The following is a 12,500-nucleotide window of genomic DNA, read 5'->3' on the forward strand; positions in this document are numbered from 1 at the left end:
TATTGTGTATCATGAAGAAATCAAATATCGTGATATATTCATGTAATATTGCCTGCCCTTTCTAATTACTTGTTAAAAGGTAATTAGTGGAACATGTGTCCTCATTAATGAAGCAGACGCCTCTGGCAGTACAGGCAAATATTTGTGATAAATCCTTATGTGCTGTATCAAAGTTTTAATGTGTTCACTATTGTTCTTTAACATGGGAAATCGTAATATGAGTAGGTTATGTAAGAAGGTGTGTCAAAATATTTAACATACTATTTAATAAGTTTGATTTATTTTTAAATTCTCCATCAGGGTAACTGTCCAAGAGTGAGCTCTATCAGTGATAAGAACAGCTGGAAAGTCGTCAGCAAAGCTTTCACTGTCATTGGTTTCAATGAAGAGGAGGTGGAGGTAAGGCATGCGCACACACACAGTGCTCAAACGCACACCACTACATATACCTCAGCCTCCCTGATGTATACTTCGTCTTTCTTTAGGAGTTACTGAAGGTTGTTGCAAGTGTCCTGCATTTGGGAAACACACAGTTTGGAGAGGATGAGTACGGGGAGACGCACCTTACCACAGAGATGCCGATTAAGTACGTGAGTGAGGTGAGTTATATACCTGTCCTATGTGAAAACAAAGCTACATAGAGCTCACAGTCTCGTCTGAGGTAGGTCATATGCCTACACTGCATGGACAGAAGTTTTGGGACACATGTCTTAAAAGGTTTTTCATTCAGTCTTATTGCCACAGGTGTATAATATCAAGCACCTAGCCATGCAGTCTGCCTTGACAAACTTTTGTGAAAGAATGGGTGGTTCTAAAGAGCTCAGTGGATTTGAGTGTGGTGCTGTAATAGGAACAAGTCAGTTCACAAAATTTCTTCCCTCCTAGATATTCCACAACTGTGAGTGGTGTTAATGGAAAGTGGTTTAGGAAGTGTTTAGGAACCACAGCAACTCAGCCATGAAGTGTCAGACCATGTAAAGTTACAAACCAGGTCACTGAGTGCTGAGGAGCATGGAGCATAAAAGTCACCAACACTCTGCTGATCAATAGCTGCAGAGTTCAAACCTCCTCTGGTTTTACCATCATCACGAAAACTGTGTGCCACTGGGTTGCTTTTACGTCCCCTGGTCAGGGAGATTCATGGCATGGGTTTCCGAGCAGGCTGAGGCTGAGCAGCTGCATGCAAGCCTTTCATCACCAATCGCAATGCCAAGTGTCGGATAAAGAATGCTGAATTCTGGAGCAGTGGAAACGCATCCTGTGGAGTGATGAATCACACTTCTCTATCTGTCAATCTAATGGATGAGTCTGGGTTTCGTGAATGCCAGGAGAACGTTACCTGCCTGACTGCACTGTGCCAACTGTAAAGTTTGTTGGAGGAGGGATAATGCTATGGAATTGTTTTTTCAGGGGTTGGCCTGGATCCCTTAATTCCAGTGAAGGGAAATCTTAATGCTTCAGCAGACCAAGACATTCTGGACAATTATATGCTTCTAACTCTGTGGGACCATTTTGGGGAAGAACCTTTTCTGTTCCAGCATGACTGAGCCCCAGTACACAAAGCGAGCCCCATAAAGGCCTGGCTGGGTGAGTTTGGTGAGGAAGAACTTGACTGGCCCTCACAGAGCCCTGACCTCAACCCCATCTAACGCTTTTGGGATGAACTAGAACAGATACTGCGAGCCAGGCCCTCTTGTCCAACATCAGTGTCTGACCTCTCAAATGTTCTTCTGCATGAATGGGAAGGAATTCCCACAGACACTCTCCAGAATCTTGTAGAAAGCTTAACAGAAGAGAGGAAGTTGTTGTAGCTGCAAAGGGGGACCAACTTCATATTAATGCCTATGGATTTAGAATAGGATGCCATAAAAGCTCCTGTAGGTTTGATGTGTAGGTGTCCCAATACTTTTTGTCCATATAGTGTATCTCAGGTCAAGTATATAAGTATACGTACCAAAATGAGTGTTACATACAATATTTCTTGACATTTTGCTAAACATTGCTAGCATTTGAGTTTTAGACTAGCTGTAAAGACTTGGGCCTGTCATGGACATGAAAGGAACCAAATGCACTACAGATGATGCAAATGCAAAAATATGTGAGCTATTGCTTCACTTTGAACTTGTATCTACTCAAAGTAATGTGTTGTCAGAGTCCTAGACAAAGCACAGACGTCGGTACTCCCTCACTGCCATGAATCTCCTGGAGATAGAAAAGTAACAGGGTTCCTATAAACAGCGTCTTCTGTAGTAGCTTGCAGCTATGAATCTTTATGGAACATAAGGGTTTCCATTTATTACCCGTGTGAGATAAAATCCTTGCCTCAGGTGAACTAATTACCTGTCTCAGGTGAACTAAGGCTAGACTTATTTGCTGCCTGTGGTGATGAGAACACCTGTGTGACTGAGAACCTGCTTTAACATCAGGCTTGTTGTGAACCTCATGCATAAACGCCATAAGCAGCCTCATACAGATGTTGTTGTGTTGTCAGCTGTTGGGTGTGGAGGGGTCATATCTGAGCGAAGCACTCACTCATAAGAAGATTGTTGCCAAGGGAGAGGAGGTAAACAGCCAAACAGTATCTTTCTTTTCTCTTTGTCTCTCTCTCACATATTCATTTTCTCTAATATACATTGTATTTAATACAGTGACACTATCAGTAAATGAGTCCCTAACGTTGCATTATGCCTGTTGCAGATGATCGGTCCACTCAGCCTTGAGCAGGCTGTCTCTGCTCGAGATGCCCTGGCCAAAGCCATATACGGTCGCACCTTTACCTGGCTCGTCCAGAAGATCAACCAATCACTGGCCTTCCAGGTGTCAGCTCTGCCCAATCTTACCAAGTCTGCCGTTTCTAAGCAAAAATAAGTTAACACGTTCTCTGCACATTTGAGTTTAGCACACATTATCTAAGCCACTTGTCCTCCTGGGTCACCGGGGGTGCTGGAGCCTTTCCCAGCAGTCACTGGGCAGTCTCCAGTCCATCGCAGGGCAGACATACACAATTTAGCATCTCCAATTCGAGCACGTAGACATGGGGAGAACACACAAACTCCACACATGAGGGACCCTGGTTGCCCGGCCGTGAATTCGAATCCAGGCCGTTTTTGCTATGAGTTCACAGTGCTAGCACAACACCCCCCTCATCCCCATCATACGGTGCACTTAAATCTGGGGAAGAATCCTGTATGCCCATCATTTTTTCTTCTATAGAGTATGTGTTAACTTATTTTCACTTAGAAAACAAGATGTGTCATTTGATTGAGAATGTTCTGACTATCGCATACAACGTTTACCCAGCACAATAATATGTTTATTCCTATAGAACAAAAGACTTAATAACTGGCCACTTCCATATTTCTGACATGCAGTGTATGTAGAATTTGGAAAAGTCTGGAGTGCCCATCTTTCCTGAAGCTTTGAAAATAACATGCTAGTTATTCCACAATCACCCTGCAGTGAGATGACATCCCATCATGTGTTAGACCAGTGAGAGCTTGTCTGTATTGTAAGGAAAGGCGATCAGAAAGTTTACCCAGGGTGTTTTCCAGCCCACTGAAGTGTTGATGTTTTGGCTTGCGCTGCCCTCTAGTGGACGTGCACTACATTGCAGTATTTGCATGTATTAATTAGTCCGATCTGACGTGTTTACAGGATGAAGTTTACTACACCAGCAAATGCTCATCGGTTATCGGCCTGCTGGACATTTACGGCTTTGAGGTCTTTCAGAACAACAGGTCTGACCTCATCTCTCTCTCTGACCTTTACCCTCCCATAACAGACTGTTCATTATCCATAAAGAGCGCTCTCTCTCTCTCTCTCTCTCTCTCTCTCTCTCTCTCTGTCTATTACTCACTGTATATTTTTGTATTTCTGTATTTTTAATATAAAGGCAGCACCACACAAGCTGTTTGAGCATTTTCACTTTTTGAAAAGCAAAACTGATGATTAAACTCTGAGGTTACTGTGATGACTGGACTATAATGGGGGTTCCCAACATTTTGTTTCGCCGAAACCTTCAACAAAAATCATTTGCATTAATGAGCCCTTGAGATTTTAAGGAGGCAGCTGGTAAATAAGAGTTGTTTTTGATTAAATGAAGGTTTTATGTCTGAAATTGCCCTTTGGGATGTTTTTTTTGGGGTATCTTCTATTAGATGTACACACAAAGAAGTATCTAATAAATAAAAACATTCTAAAAAACTTTTATATAAAACTTTTAAATATTATATAAAGCACTGAAAAATGTGACTAACTTCCACGTGTCCACATGTTTTTTTCTTCATGTGTTCATACATTGATGATTATACTGCCTCAAACATATCACACATTTAAGAGGACTAAGATGCTTTAGCAGTAAATCATTTATTAGCTAGTTATTCATTTAAATCTGTAATAAATGATCAGATGGTTACAGTGTTTATCACAATGTGATCCACTCAGGATAATTAGAATTATTGAGTGGATCATTACTGAATGGTACAGATCCCTGGTGGTGACCTCTTGTATAAATAAAAATAATGCCTGACCATGGCTTATTAACGCGTGGGAACAAGATCCTGATGTGTGGCTGCAAGTAAGTAAGGTGTAGGAATAATATAATTAAGTCGGTGCCACGATGTGAGAATGAGGTCGTGCCTCACTAAGTCGTAGCCGCACATTAAGATCTCGTTCCCACGCCTTACTAAGCTGTGGCCACGACTAAATGATCCTATTCCCATGTCTTACTAAGTCATGGCCACTCATTATTTTTCTTCATATAGGATGGCATCAGCGGGGCTTGGAATGGAAAATTAGGTTGTTTCACTTTTTGTAGTCATGACGTCACAATATAGTGTTACTTTTAGTTTTTCAGATTTTTTTTTAATCTAAAAGGGAATTTAATTTAAAAATGTCTAATGCTAATTATAAATGCTGATCTGTTAGCAATTTGCACATCCCTGGTTGGTCAAGCCTGCTGTAGTGCACCATTCTAAACAGTTATGTATACTTTCCTATACATAAAATAGTTCTGAGCAGTTCAATGTCAAAGGAAACTCACATTTATCATTTTATTTAAGATTTTATTTAGAATTATAAGATTTTGTATTGTTTATTACATTATTATTATTATTACTGTTCTTTTTGCCACTTTTTTTGTTTTATTGTGTATGGTTAATATACGATACCCCAAAATTTCCACAGGGCACAGACCTAACTCAGACTCAAAGTTGTGTTTTTACACCAACGAGCACAAAATCAGTTCAGCGAATCGAAGATGTTGTCTGAGTTATGAGTTTGCTTAAAAAGTTTAGCATAAGTCAGTCTTTTACCATCGTTTCTAAAACAAACAAAAGTCTCTAAAGTCTGATTTTGTGGCGTGTGGAAGTCTATGGGAGCAAATGTTTGGGTTGTATTTTATATTAGATGCACGCTTTTGAGTTTTATTTGTGTTTTATTAAATAAATAAACATCCAGTTACCAAACAAATTACTGGAATTATTTTAAAAGACTTCTAATAAATGTTTCTTACTATTCTGTACCTTTAAATAATATAACGGTGCTTTGTCTGCAGTTTTGAGCAGTTCTGTATTAACTACTGCAACGAGAAGCTGCAGCAGCTGTTCATCGAGCTGACGCTGAAGAGCGAGCAGGAGGAGTACGAGGCCGAGGGCATCGGGGTGCGTGAGCGTGTCTGTTAGTGAGTGAGCTGAGATGTTTGAAGTGTTATTGAGAAGATCCGGACTGAAAGTCTTTGTTGTTCTCGGACAGTGGGAGACGGTGGAATACTTCAACAACAAAATCATCTGTGACCTGGTGGAGGAGAAGTTCAAAGGCATCATCGCTATCCTGGTTAGTGCGTCTTAACCGGTCTGGCTGAAAATCATTCATGTTCATATTGAAATTGTGGTTTGAAAGAGGGCAGTTTCCAAAAAGTGCAGCAATTTTCATTTTGAATTATAGCCTGCTTTATTAATAATGCCAGAACAGAAAACATGGATATCGTCGCTGTTGTGACGAAGTCTTTTGTATAAAATTGTTGACTTTACAGGAAAATGAGAAGGATTCTTAACTTTGAATGGAAGTTAATTGAACGACATTTTTTCCCCAAGTAATTTTGAAGCATCTCAGTCGATCTAGTCTTCGTAAAATTGTAACATAACATAAAAGCCAGCTGCTATTTTTAAATTCCATAGAAAATTAAATAAAAAAAACTACAAAGCTTGATATATACTGGTATTCTTGGCCAAAAAAAATGCCTCGATTTTGATTTATAGAATATAACTGTAGTTGAAATTGCAGCCACAATTGTGGTTGGAGAACTGAGATGTTTTCTCCATTGAACTGAACTGAAATGAAATGAATTGAATCAGGATGAAGAGTGTTTAAGGCCGGGAGATGCTTGTGACCTCACCTTCCTGGAGAAGCTCGAGGACCGTTTGGGAGGCCACGCCCACTTTGTCACGTAGGTACACATTCATACACAGCTGACTAAACAGTTTGTGGACGTCCAGCTTTTCTAAGTGTTTGTAACAGAGTTGAGGACGGTTTTATTCTCTTAAAGAAACCTAATGTATTTCATTATTCTTGCCATTTGTCTTTGATGTAAACTGACAAAGGTTCTACCTTTATTCCCTTGTTGTGATGTCATCACTCATTAACACGCCAAAAGAACTTCAATGGGAGCTTTTAACATTAGTTTGGACAACTGTCACAACATTATTAAGGCAAAATCAGCTCTTCACACCAAAATCGACTCTCACGAACATTACGCTGAATGTTGACGCCTCGCATCTCCATTTTTGTTGTGTTTTTAACATCATTTGAAAATGTTCATTGCTCTTTATATTATGTGTAAATTTCATGAGTGGAGCAAAACAATCAGCCCAAAATGACTTGGAAAAAATTCTGGTTCCATTGACTTACATTAAAAATAAAGATACAAGGTTTTTGTTCGACAGCAGCGAGGATCATGCGGAGGTTAATGGTCATAAAAACTGGTGCTGGTGTATCTTAGTTATCTGAAAAGTGATAAATGTTGGCAAATTTTTGTGTTAGCACACATACCACCCGGCAATGGTTACAGGGTTTGTTTTACAGATCTGCTTGTGTTATTTATGTAATTGTGACACCGTCACTGATTGGTCGATTTACTGTGTTCCAGTCATAAGCTGGCCAACGGGAAGATCCGTAAAGCAGTCGGCCGAGAGGAGTTTCGACTGCTGCACTACGCCGGAGAGGTCAACTACAACATTAACGGTGAGAAGAGACATCGATCTGTCCGTCCATCCTTCTCTTTAGCAGTCTGTCTGGCCAGTTCACTGTTCTGTTGTTGATTAGTTTCTGCTGTTCTGCATTTCAGGGTTCTTGGACAAAAACAATGACCTTCTGTATAGGAACCTAAAGGAGGTAATAATGATGATGATTGTACGCAGACAATCAAACTTCAGCATGAGGGTCTATTGGTAGAAGTAATCGTAGCAATGGGACAGATGAGAAGTTTAAGGTCTAGATACTGAGTAACTTACGGAACTGCAGTGGAACATCTCAGTACACCCCTTTTTTCCTTTTTATATAATCCTTGGTCTAAAATTAAATGCTTCAGCTGACCATAAAGTGGTTCAGGTGCTGAACCCACAGCATAGAATAAAATTAAACTCGAAATGTTAAAAACTGAAGTAAAAGTATTGTTCGGAAATTCTGAGAAAGATTCATTAAGAAATCTTACTTTACAGGCGCAAATCATGGAAAATGTCTTTTCTTTCATCCTGAAGTAAAAGAATTTAATGTAGTATGTTAAAAATTTCAAAATGTGAAGCTGTTCCTGCTGTTTATTTCCAGGTTTAGGTGGGAAAAAAAAAAATCTACATTTTCTTGGACCCCAATATATGCAGTGTTAATACATTAATATTTAAGAAATGTAGACACTGTGTATTTACATGTGTGTGTTGTTTTCTGGCATGATGTACAGGTGATGTGTCAGTCGAGCAATCAGATCATGAAGGAGTGCTTCCAAACAGATGAGCTGACCGACCAGAGGAGACCAGAGACGGTCAGGAAGACCTACACACTCACAAACAGCCACACACATACACACAAACACACTCACAATCACGAACCTCCGCAATAATACACACTCACAGTCACACGCACAAACAGCCACACACATACACACAAACACACTCACAAACAGCCACACACACATACACACACAAACACACACTCACGAACCTCCACAATAATACACACTCACAGTCACACGCACATACAGCCACACACATACACACAAACACACTCACAAACAGCCACACACACACACACAAACACACTCACAAACAGCCACACACACATACACACACAAACACACACTCACGAACCTCCGCAATAATACACACTCACAGTCACACGCACAAACAGCCACACACATACACACAAACACACTCACACTCACGAACCTCCGCAATAATACACACTCACAGTCACACGCACAAACAGCCACACACACACACACACACACTCACAAACAGCCACACACACACACACAAACACACTCACAAACAGCCACACACACATACACACAAACACACACTCACGAAGCTCCACAATAATACACACTCACAGTCACACGCACATACAGCCACACACATACACACACACACTCACAAACAGCCACACACACACACACAAACACACTCACAAACAGCCACACACACATACACACAAACACACACTCACGAAGCTCCACAATAATACACACTCACAGTCACACGCACATACAGCCACACACATACACACATACACACTCACAAACAGCCACACACACACTCACTATACTAGCCTGTCATTCAACTCAAGTGATACTGTAACAGGGAACTCTGAACCCTAAAAAAAACACTTCATACTTCAAATTTTTAAATAAATATCATGTCTATAAAAATAAAAAACATTCATCACATATTAAAGTGCATTTTATGAGCTTTACACAGATACACAGACTTTAGACTAAAGAACATTTTATTTAAGCCTTTACATTTCTAATATTTTACATACTGTAAAACTACGTTTTAGTGTTTTCTCACAAAACTGGGTTATGATATGTGTTTTTACCCGTAACGACAGGTAAATCCTATCACTGAGCTTAAATACAAACTCTTACTCCATTACAGAGAAATATATTTTATAAGTTATTAAAAGGAATTCTGACAATGCTGAACTTTATTTGACCCATAACTGAACGTTATTTGACCCATAATGCACCAGTACTAGCACTGACAATAGAGTGCTTAGTGAACACTGCTAATAATACATTACGTTAACAGTTCGTAATGCATTATACGCTTCTATGAGGTATAATACACTTTATAGATATTTATTACTAGATTTATGAAGCTTATGAGTGCATTTTAATGTGTTATAAATGTGTTCATCATTAGTTATCCACATAATTAGTCATAGAATGTGTTATCACCACTCTCCAGCGTCTTTAAAGAAATACATGGAAAATATGCACAGGAAGGATTCACACTTCTTTCTTGTGGACAGGCTGCCACCCAGTTTAAGCTGAGTTTGGCCAAACTGATGGACATTCTGATGTCTAAGCAGCCGTCATACATCCGCTGCATCAAACCCAACGATGCCAAACAGCCAGGTATGTGTTTTTACTGTTTACTTGAACTTCACTTTGCCTGTACCTGTTTTACTTAATCTTATTTATTCTTCACTTTTATTTTTTGTTTTAGTTCTCCTTAGTTCTTTATTTCTTTTTTACTTATTTATTTATTTATTTATTTTCTCTCATTATATGTTTAATAGTTTTCTATCATTACTTTTTAATTTGTATTATTACCTTACTAATCTCTTATCTTCTTTTGATCTTAATTTCTTATCATTTAAACCTCAAGTTTTATTTTTATCTATTTTTATCTTTTATTCACTGTTATTTTAAATTTTCTTTTAATTGAAAATGATTAAATGTAGTTATTATTTTCTTTTCATGTCAATCCCTGTTTTTGTAAATGCTCGGCTACACTGAAAATGAGGGTTGCCCTCAATGTACTTCCGAGTCAAAATAAAGGTTGATTGATTGATTGATTGATTAATATTTTAGATCTTGTTATGTTAAACTAAACTAATAAAATAGAAATTGAGCAGTAAATTTACAGAAAAAAATCACATGTGGTTGCATTCTCTGTGGGGATGTGTTGACTTATTTACTCTTAGAAAATCAACAAAAACAAGTCATTGGACGGGGGAGGGGTAAGCAAAATCAGCGTCTGACTGGACGTTGCACCCTTGCATTCATTTCTGGGAGATGGAATATTCAAGTAAATCAGCCTCTGATCTACAAAACTACTGTATAGGCTGAAACTTTGTCAAAGTAAATATGCTGTCCTGTGTGAAAGTTTGTGCACCCCTGGTGAAATGACACGTTACGACATCCTCTGTTTCTGCACATTTTAACCCTCTGTTGCATAAACTCATCGTCCTCACGTTACAATAACGTAATGCATATTTCAAATAGCAGTTGTGCAAATATATATATATATATCGCTGTTGTCGGAAGAAAACCTTGTATCTCCAAAATGATAACTTTACAGGAGAAGGAAGAAAACTTGTGTTCTATAATGTAAGTCAATGGAACCAGAATTTATTCATTTCTTTCGGCCCATTTATCATGAAATTTCATGTAAAGGGTAACAGGCATTTTCAAATTAAGCCAAAAACTGAAAAACAACAAAAATTGAGATACAAGGTTTTCTTCTGACAGCTGTATATATATATATATATATATATATATATATATATACACACACACAAACTAAACCATCTCAATTTATTGCCCTCAGTTTTGAGTAATTCTTTAGATGATGTTAGGACATGGATGACTGAGAACTTCCTGGGTCTGAATACTAATAAGTCAGACAGAGATTGTTTTACTTGCCTCTCCAGCTACAGTTAAAAAGACAAGCAACACTGCTGTCTCTGTCTGGTTATATTGTCTGTTCTTTGACCCAGGTCAGAAATTTGGGAGTGATCTTTGACACCACTCTGACACTTGTAAGGCAGCCTTTTTCCATCTGAAGAGCTTTGCTAGGATCCGCCCTTTTCTCTCCTTTTCTGCTGCTGAGACTGTTATCCATGCTTTTGTAACATCTAGAACTGACTACTGAGATGCTGTGCTTCATGGACTCCCTGCTCGGGTTCTGAACAGGCTGCAGTAGGTGCAAAATTCAGCTGCTAGGGTTTTAACTCACACTAGATGCTGGCAGCACATCAGTCCAACTCTGAAACAGCTGCATTGGCTCCCAGTACAGTATCACGATTGATACAAATTGCTTGTGCTGGTTTTTAAATCTTTTGCCTTCCCCCTTCTACCTTGGTGGTCTGCTTCAGTTTTACTTTCCAGCTCGCACCCTTCGCTCCTCTGATTGACATTTGTTCAAAGTTCCTCCCTCTAAGCCGTGCTTAGATGTTGGTGACAGGGCATTCAGTGTTGCTGGCCACAAGCTGTGGAACAGTCTCCCCTCTGAGCTGCATGCTTGTTCGACCCAGGCCTTGTTCAAAGCTAGTCTTAAAACCCACCTTTTCCAGCTGGCTTTTGGGGGAGCCAGAAGTGTGATTTTTGTAAATGATTTGTATTGTTTTTACATATTTGTGCATGCTGTGTTTATTTTTTATTTTTTATCTTTGTTAATTATTTATTTATTGTACAGTGTCCTCGGGTGTCTTGAAAGGCGCTGATCACATATAATGTTGTTATTATTAAAGACGGTAGGATTAACAATAAATGGAAGAGTTTGAGTAAGTCAGTGAAAAGCATGTGATTGGTCTTACCGTCTCTTAGTGGGCACATTTAAACCTCTTTTAACATTCAGTATCGTGGTTTATAATATGGGAATGTGCAGAAATATGTTGTGAGACAGTGGAATGGACTTTGGATCAGTGGAGTGAAACACATGCGTGCAGTTGAGGTTTAGTGCACGAGACCGTATTTCCTAATATTTCAAACTTCAGTTATGAACAATATAAACAAATGTTTACTCAAACTTTTGCATATGGCTGTACCATGATGCCTGATGTCATAACTTATGTGTCATGCAAGGCTGTTAGCATCATTATCCATCATGACATCAAACATTGACATCTGTCAGGACAGTTACTGCAGTAATAGCAACGTGAGATTTTTATATTACTGAACATAATCTGTCACGACTCATAACAGCATTAGACACCTACCGTGACATGATTATATTACTATTAGCAGATAAAAGTGTTATCAGTTTAAATAAAGTGTTACTGTGTTTACTTTATGGCTGTCTTTCTGAGACCAATATAGTCCCCACATTTATAGGAATACACAAACATTCTGATACTTCTGTTGGTTCAGTCATAAATAATACATCCCTACAGAGATAGTAATACGCGTACAAGCTTACAGATACACTTATACCGCAATAAGACTTATTCTGAGTCTTTTCTCAGGATGTTTAAATGTAATTTGGCTCATCTGGAGTGAAATG

The 12,500-nt window shown here is 38.9% G+C and overlaps 1 protein-coding gene across 3 annotated transcripts in view; it reads left to right on the forward strand.

Annotated features, from left to right (window-relative positions):
- The window catches only part of myo1ca (myosin Ic, paralog a), a 59,938-nt gene that overhangs the window by 33,037 nt on the left and 14,401 nt on the right, over positions 1 to 12,500 (forward strand). For all 3 annotated transcript variants that reach the window (XM_017713901.2, XM_037533629.1, XM_017713900.2), the window contains 12 exons: positions 301 to 399; positions 486 to 599; positions 2,492 to 2,563; positions 2,698 to 2,817; positions 3,655 to 3,737; positions 5,555 to 5,660; positions 5,752 to 5,832; positions 6,354 to 6,445; positions 7,145 to 7,239; positions 7,343 to 7,389; positions 7,952 to 8,032; positions 9,523 to 9,628. In XM_017713901.2, the coding sequence (XP_017569390.1) occupies positions 301 to 399; positions 486 to 599; positions 2,492 to 2,563; positions 2,698 to 2,817; positions 3,655 to 3,737; positions 5,555 to 5,660; positions 5,752 to 5,832; positions 6,354 to 6,445; positions 7,145 to 7,239; positions 7,343 to 7,389; positions 7,952 to 8,032; positions 9,523 to 9,628 (1,096 nt within the window). The remainder of the gene's footprint in view (positions 1 to 300; positions 400 to 485; positions 600 to 2,491; positions 2,564 to 2,697; positions 2,818 to 3,654; positions 3,738 to 5,554; positions 5,661 to 5,751; positions 5,833 to 6,353; positions 6,446 to 7,144; positions 7,240 to 7,342; positions 7,390 to 7,951; positions 8,033 to 9,522; positions 9,629 to 12,500) is intronic.

Source organism: Pygocentrus nattereri, chromosome 23 (assembly GCF_015220715.1).
Source record: "Pygocentrus nattereri isolate fPygNat1 chromosome 23, fPygNat1.pri, whole genome shotgun sequence".
Taxonomy (NCBI): Eukaryota; Metazoa; Chordata; class Actinopteri; order Characiformes; family Serrasalmidae; genus Pygocentrus; species Pygocentrus nattereri.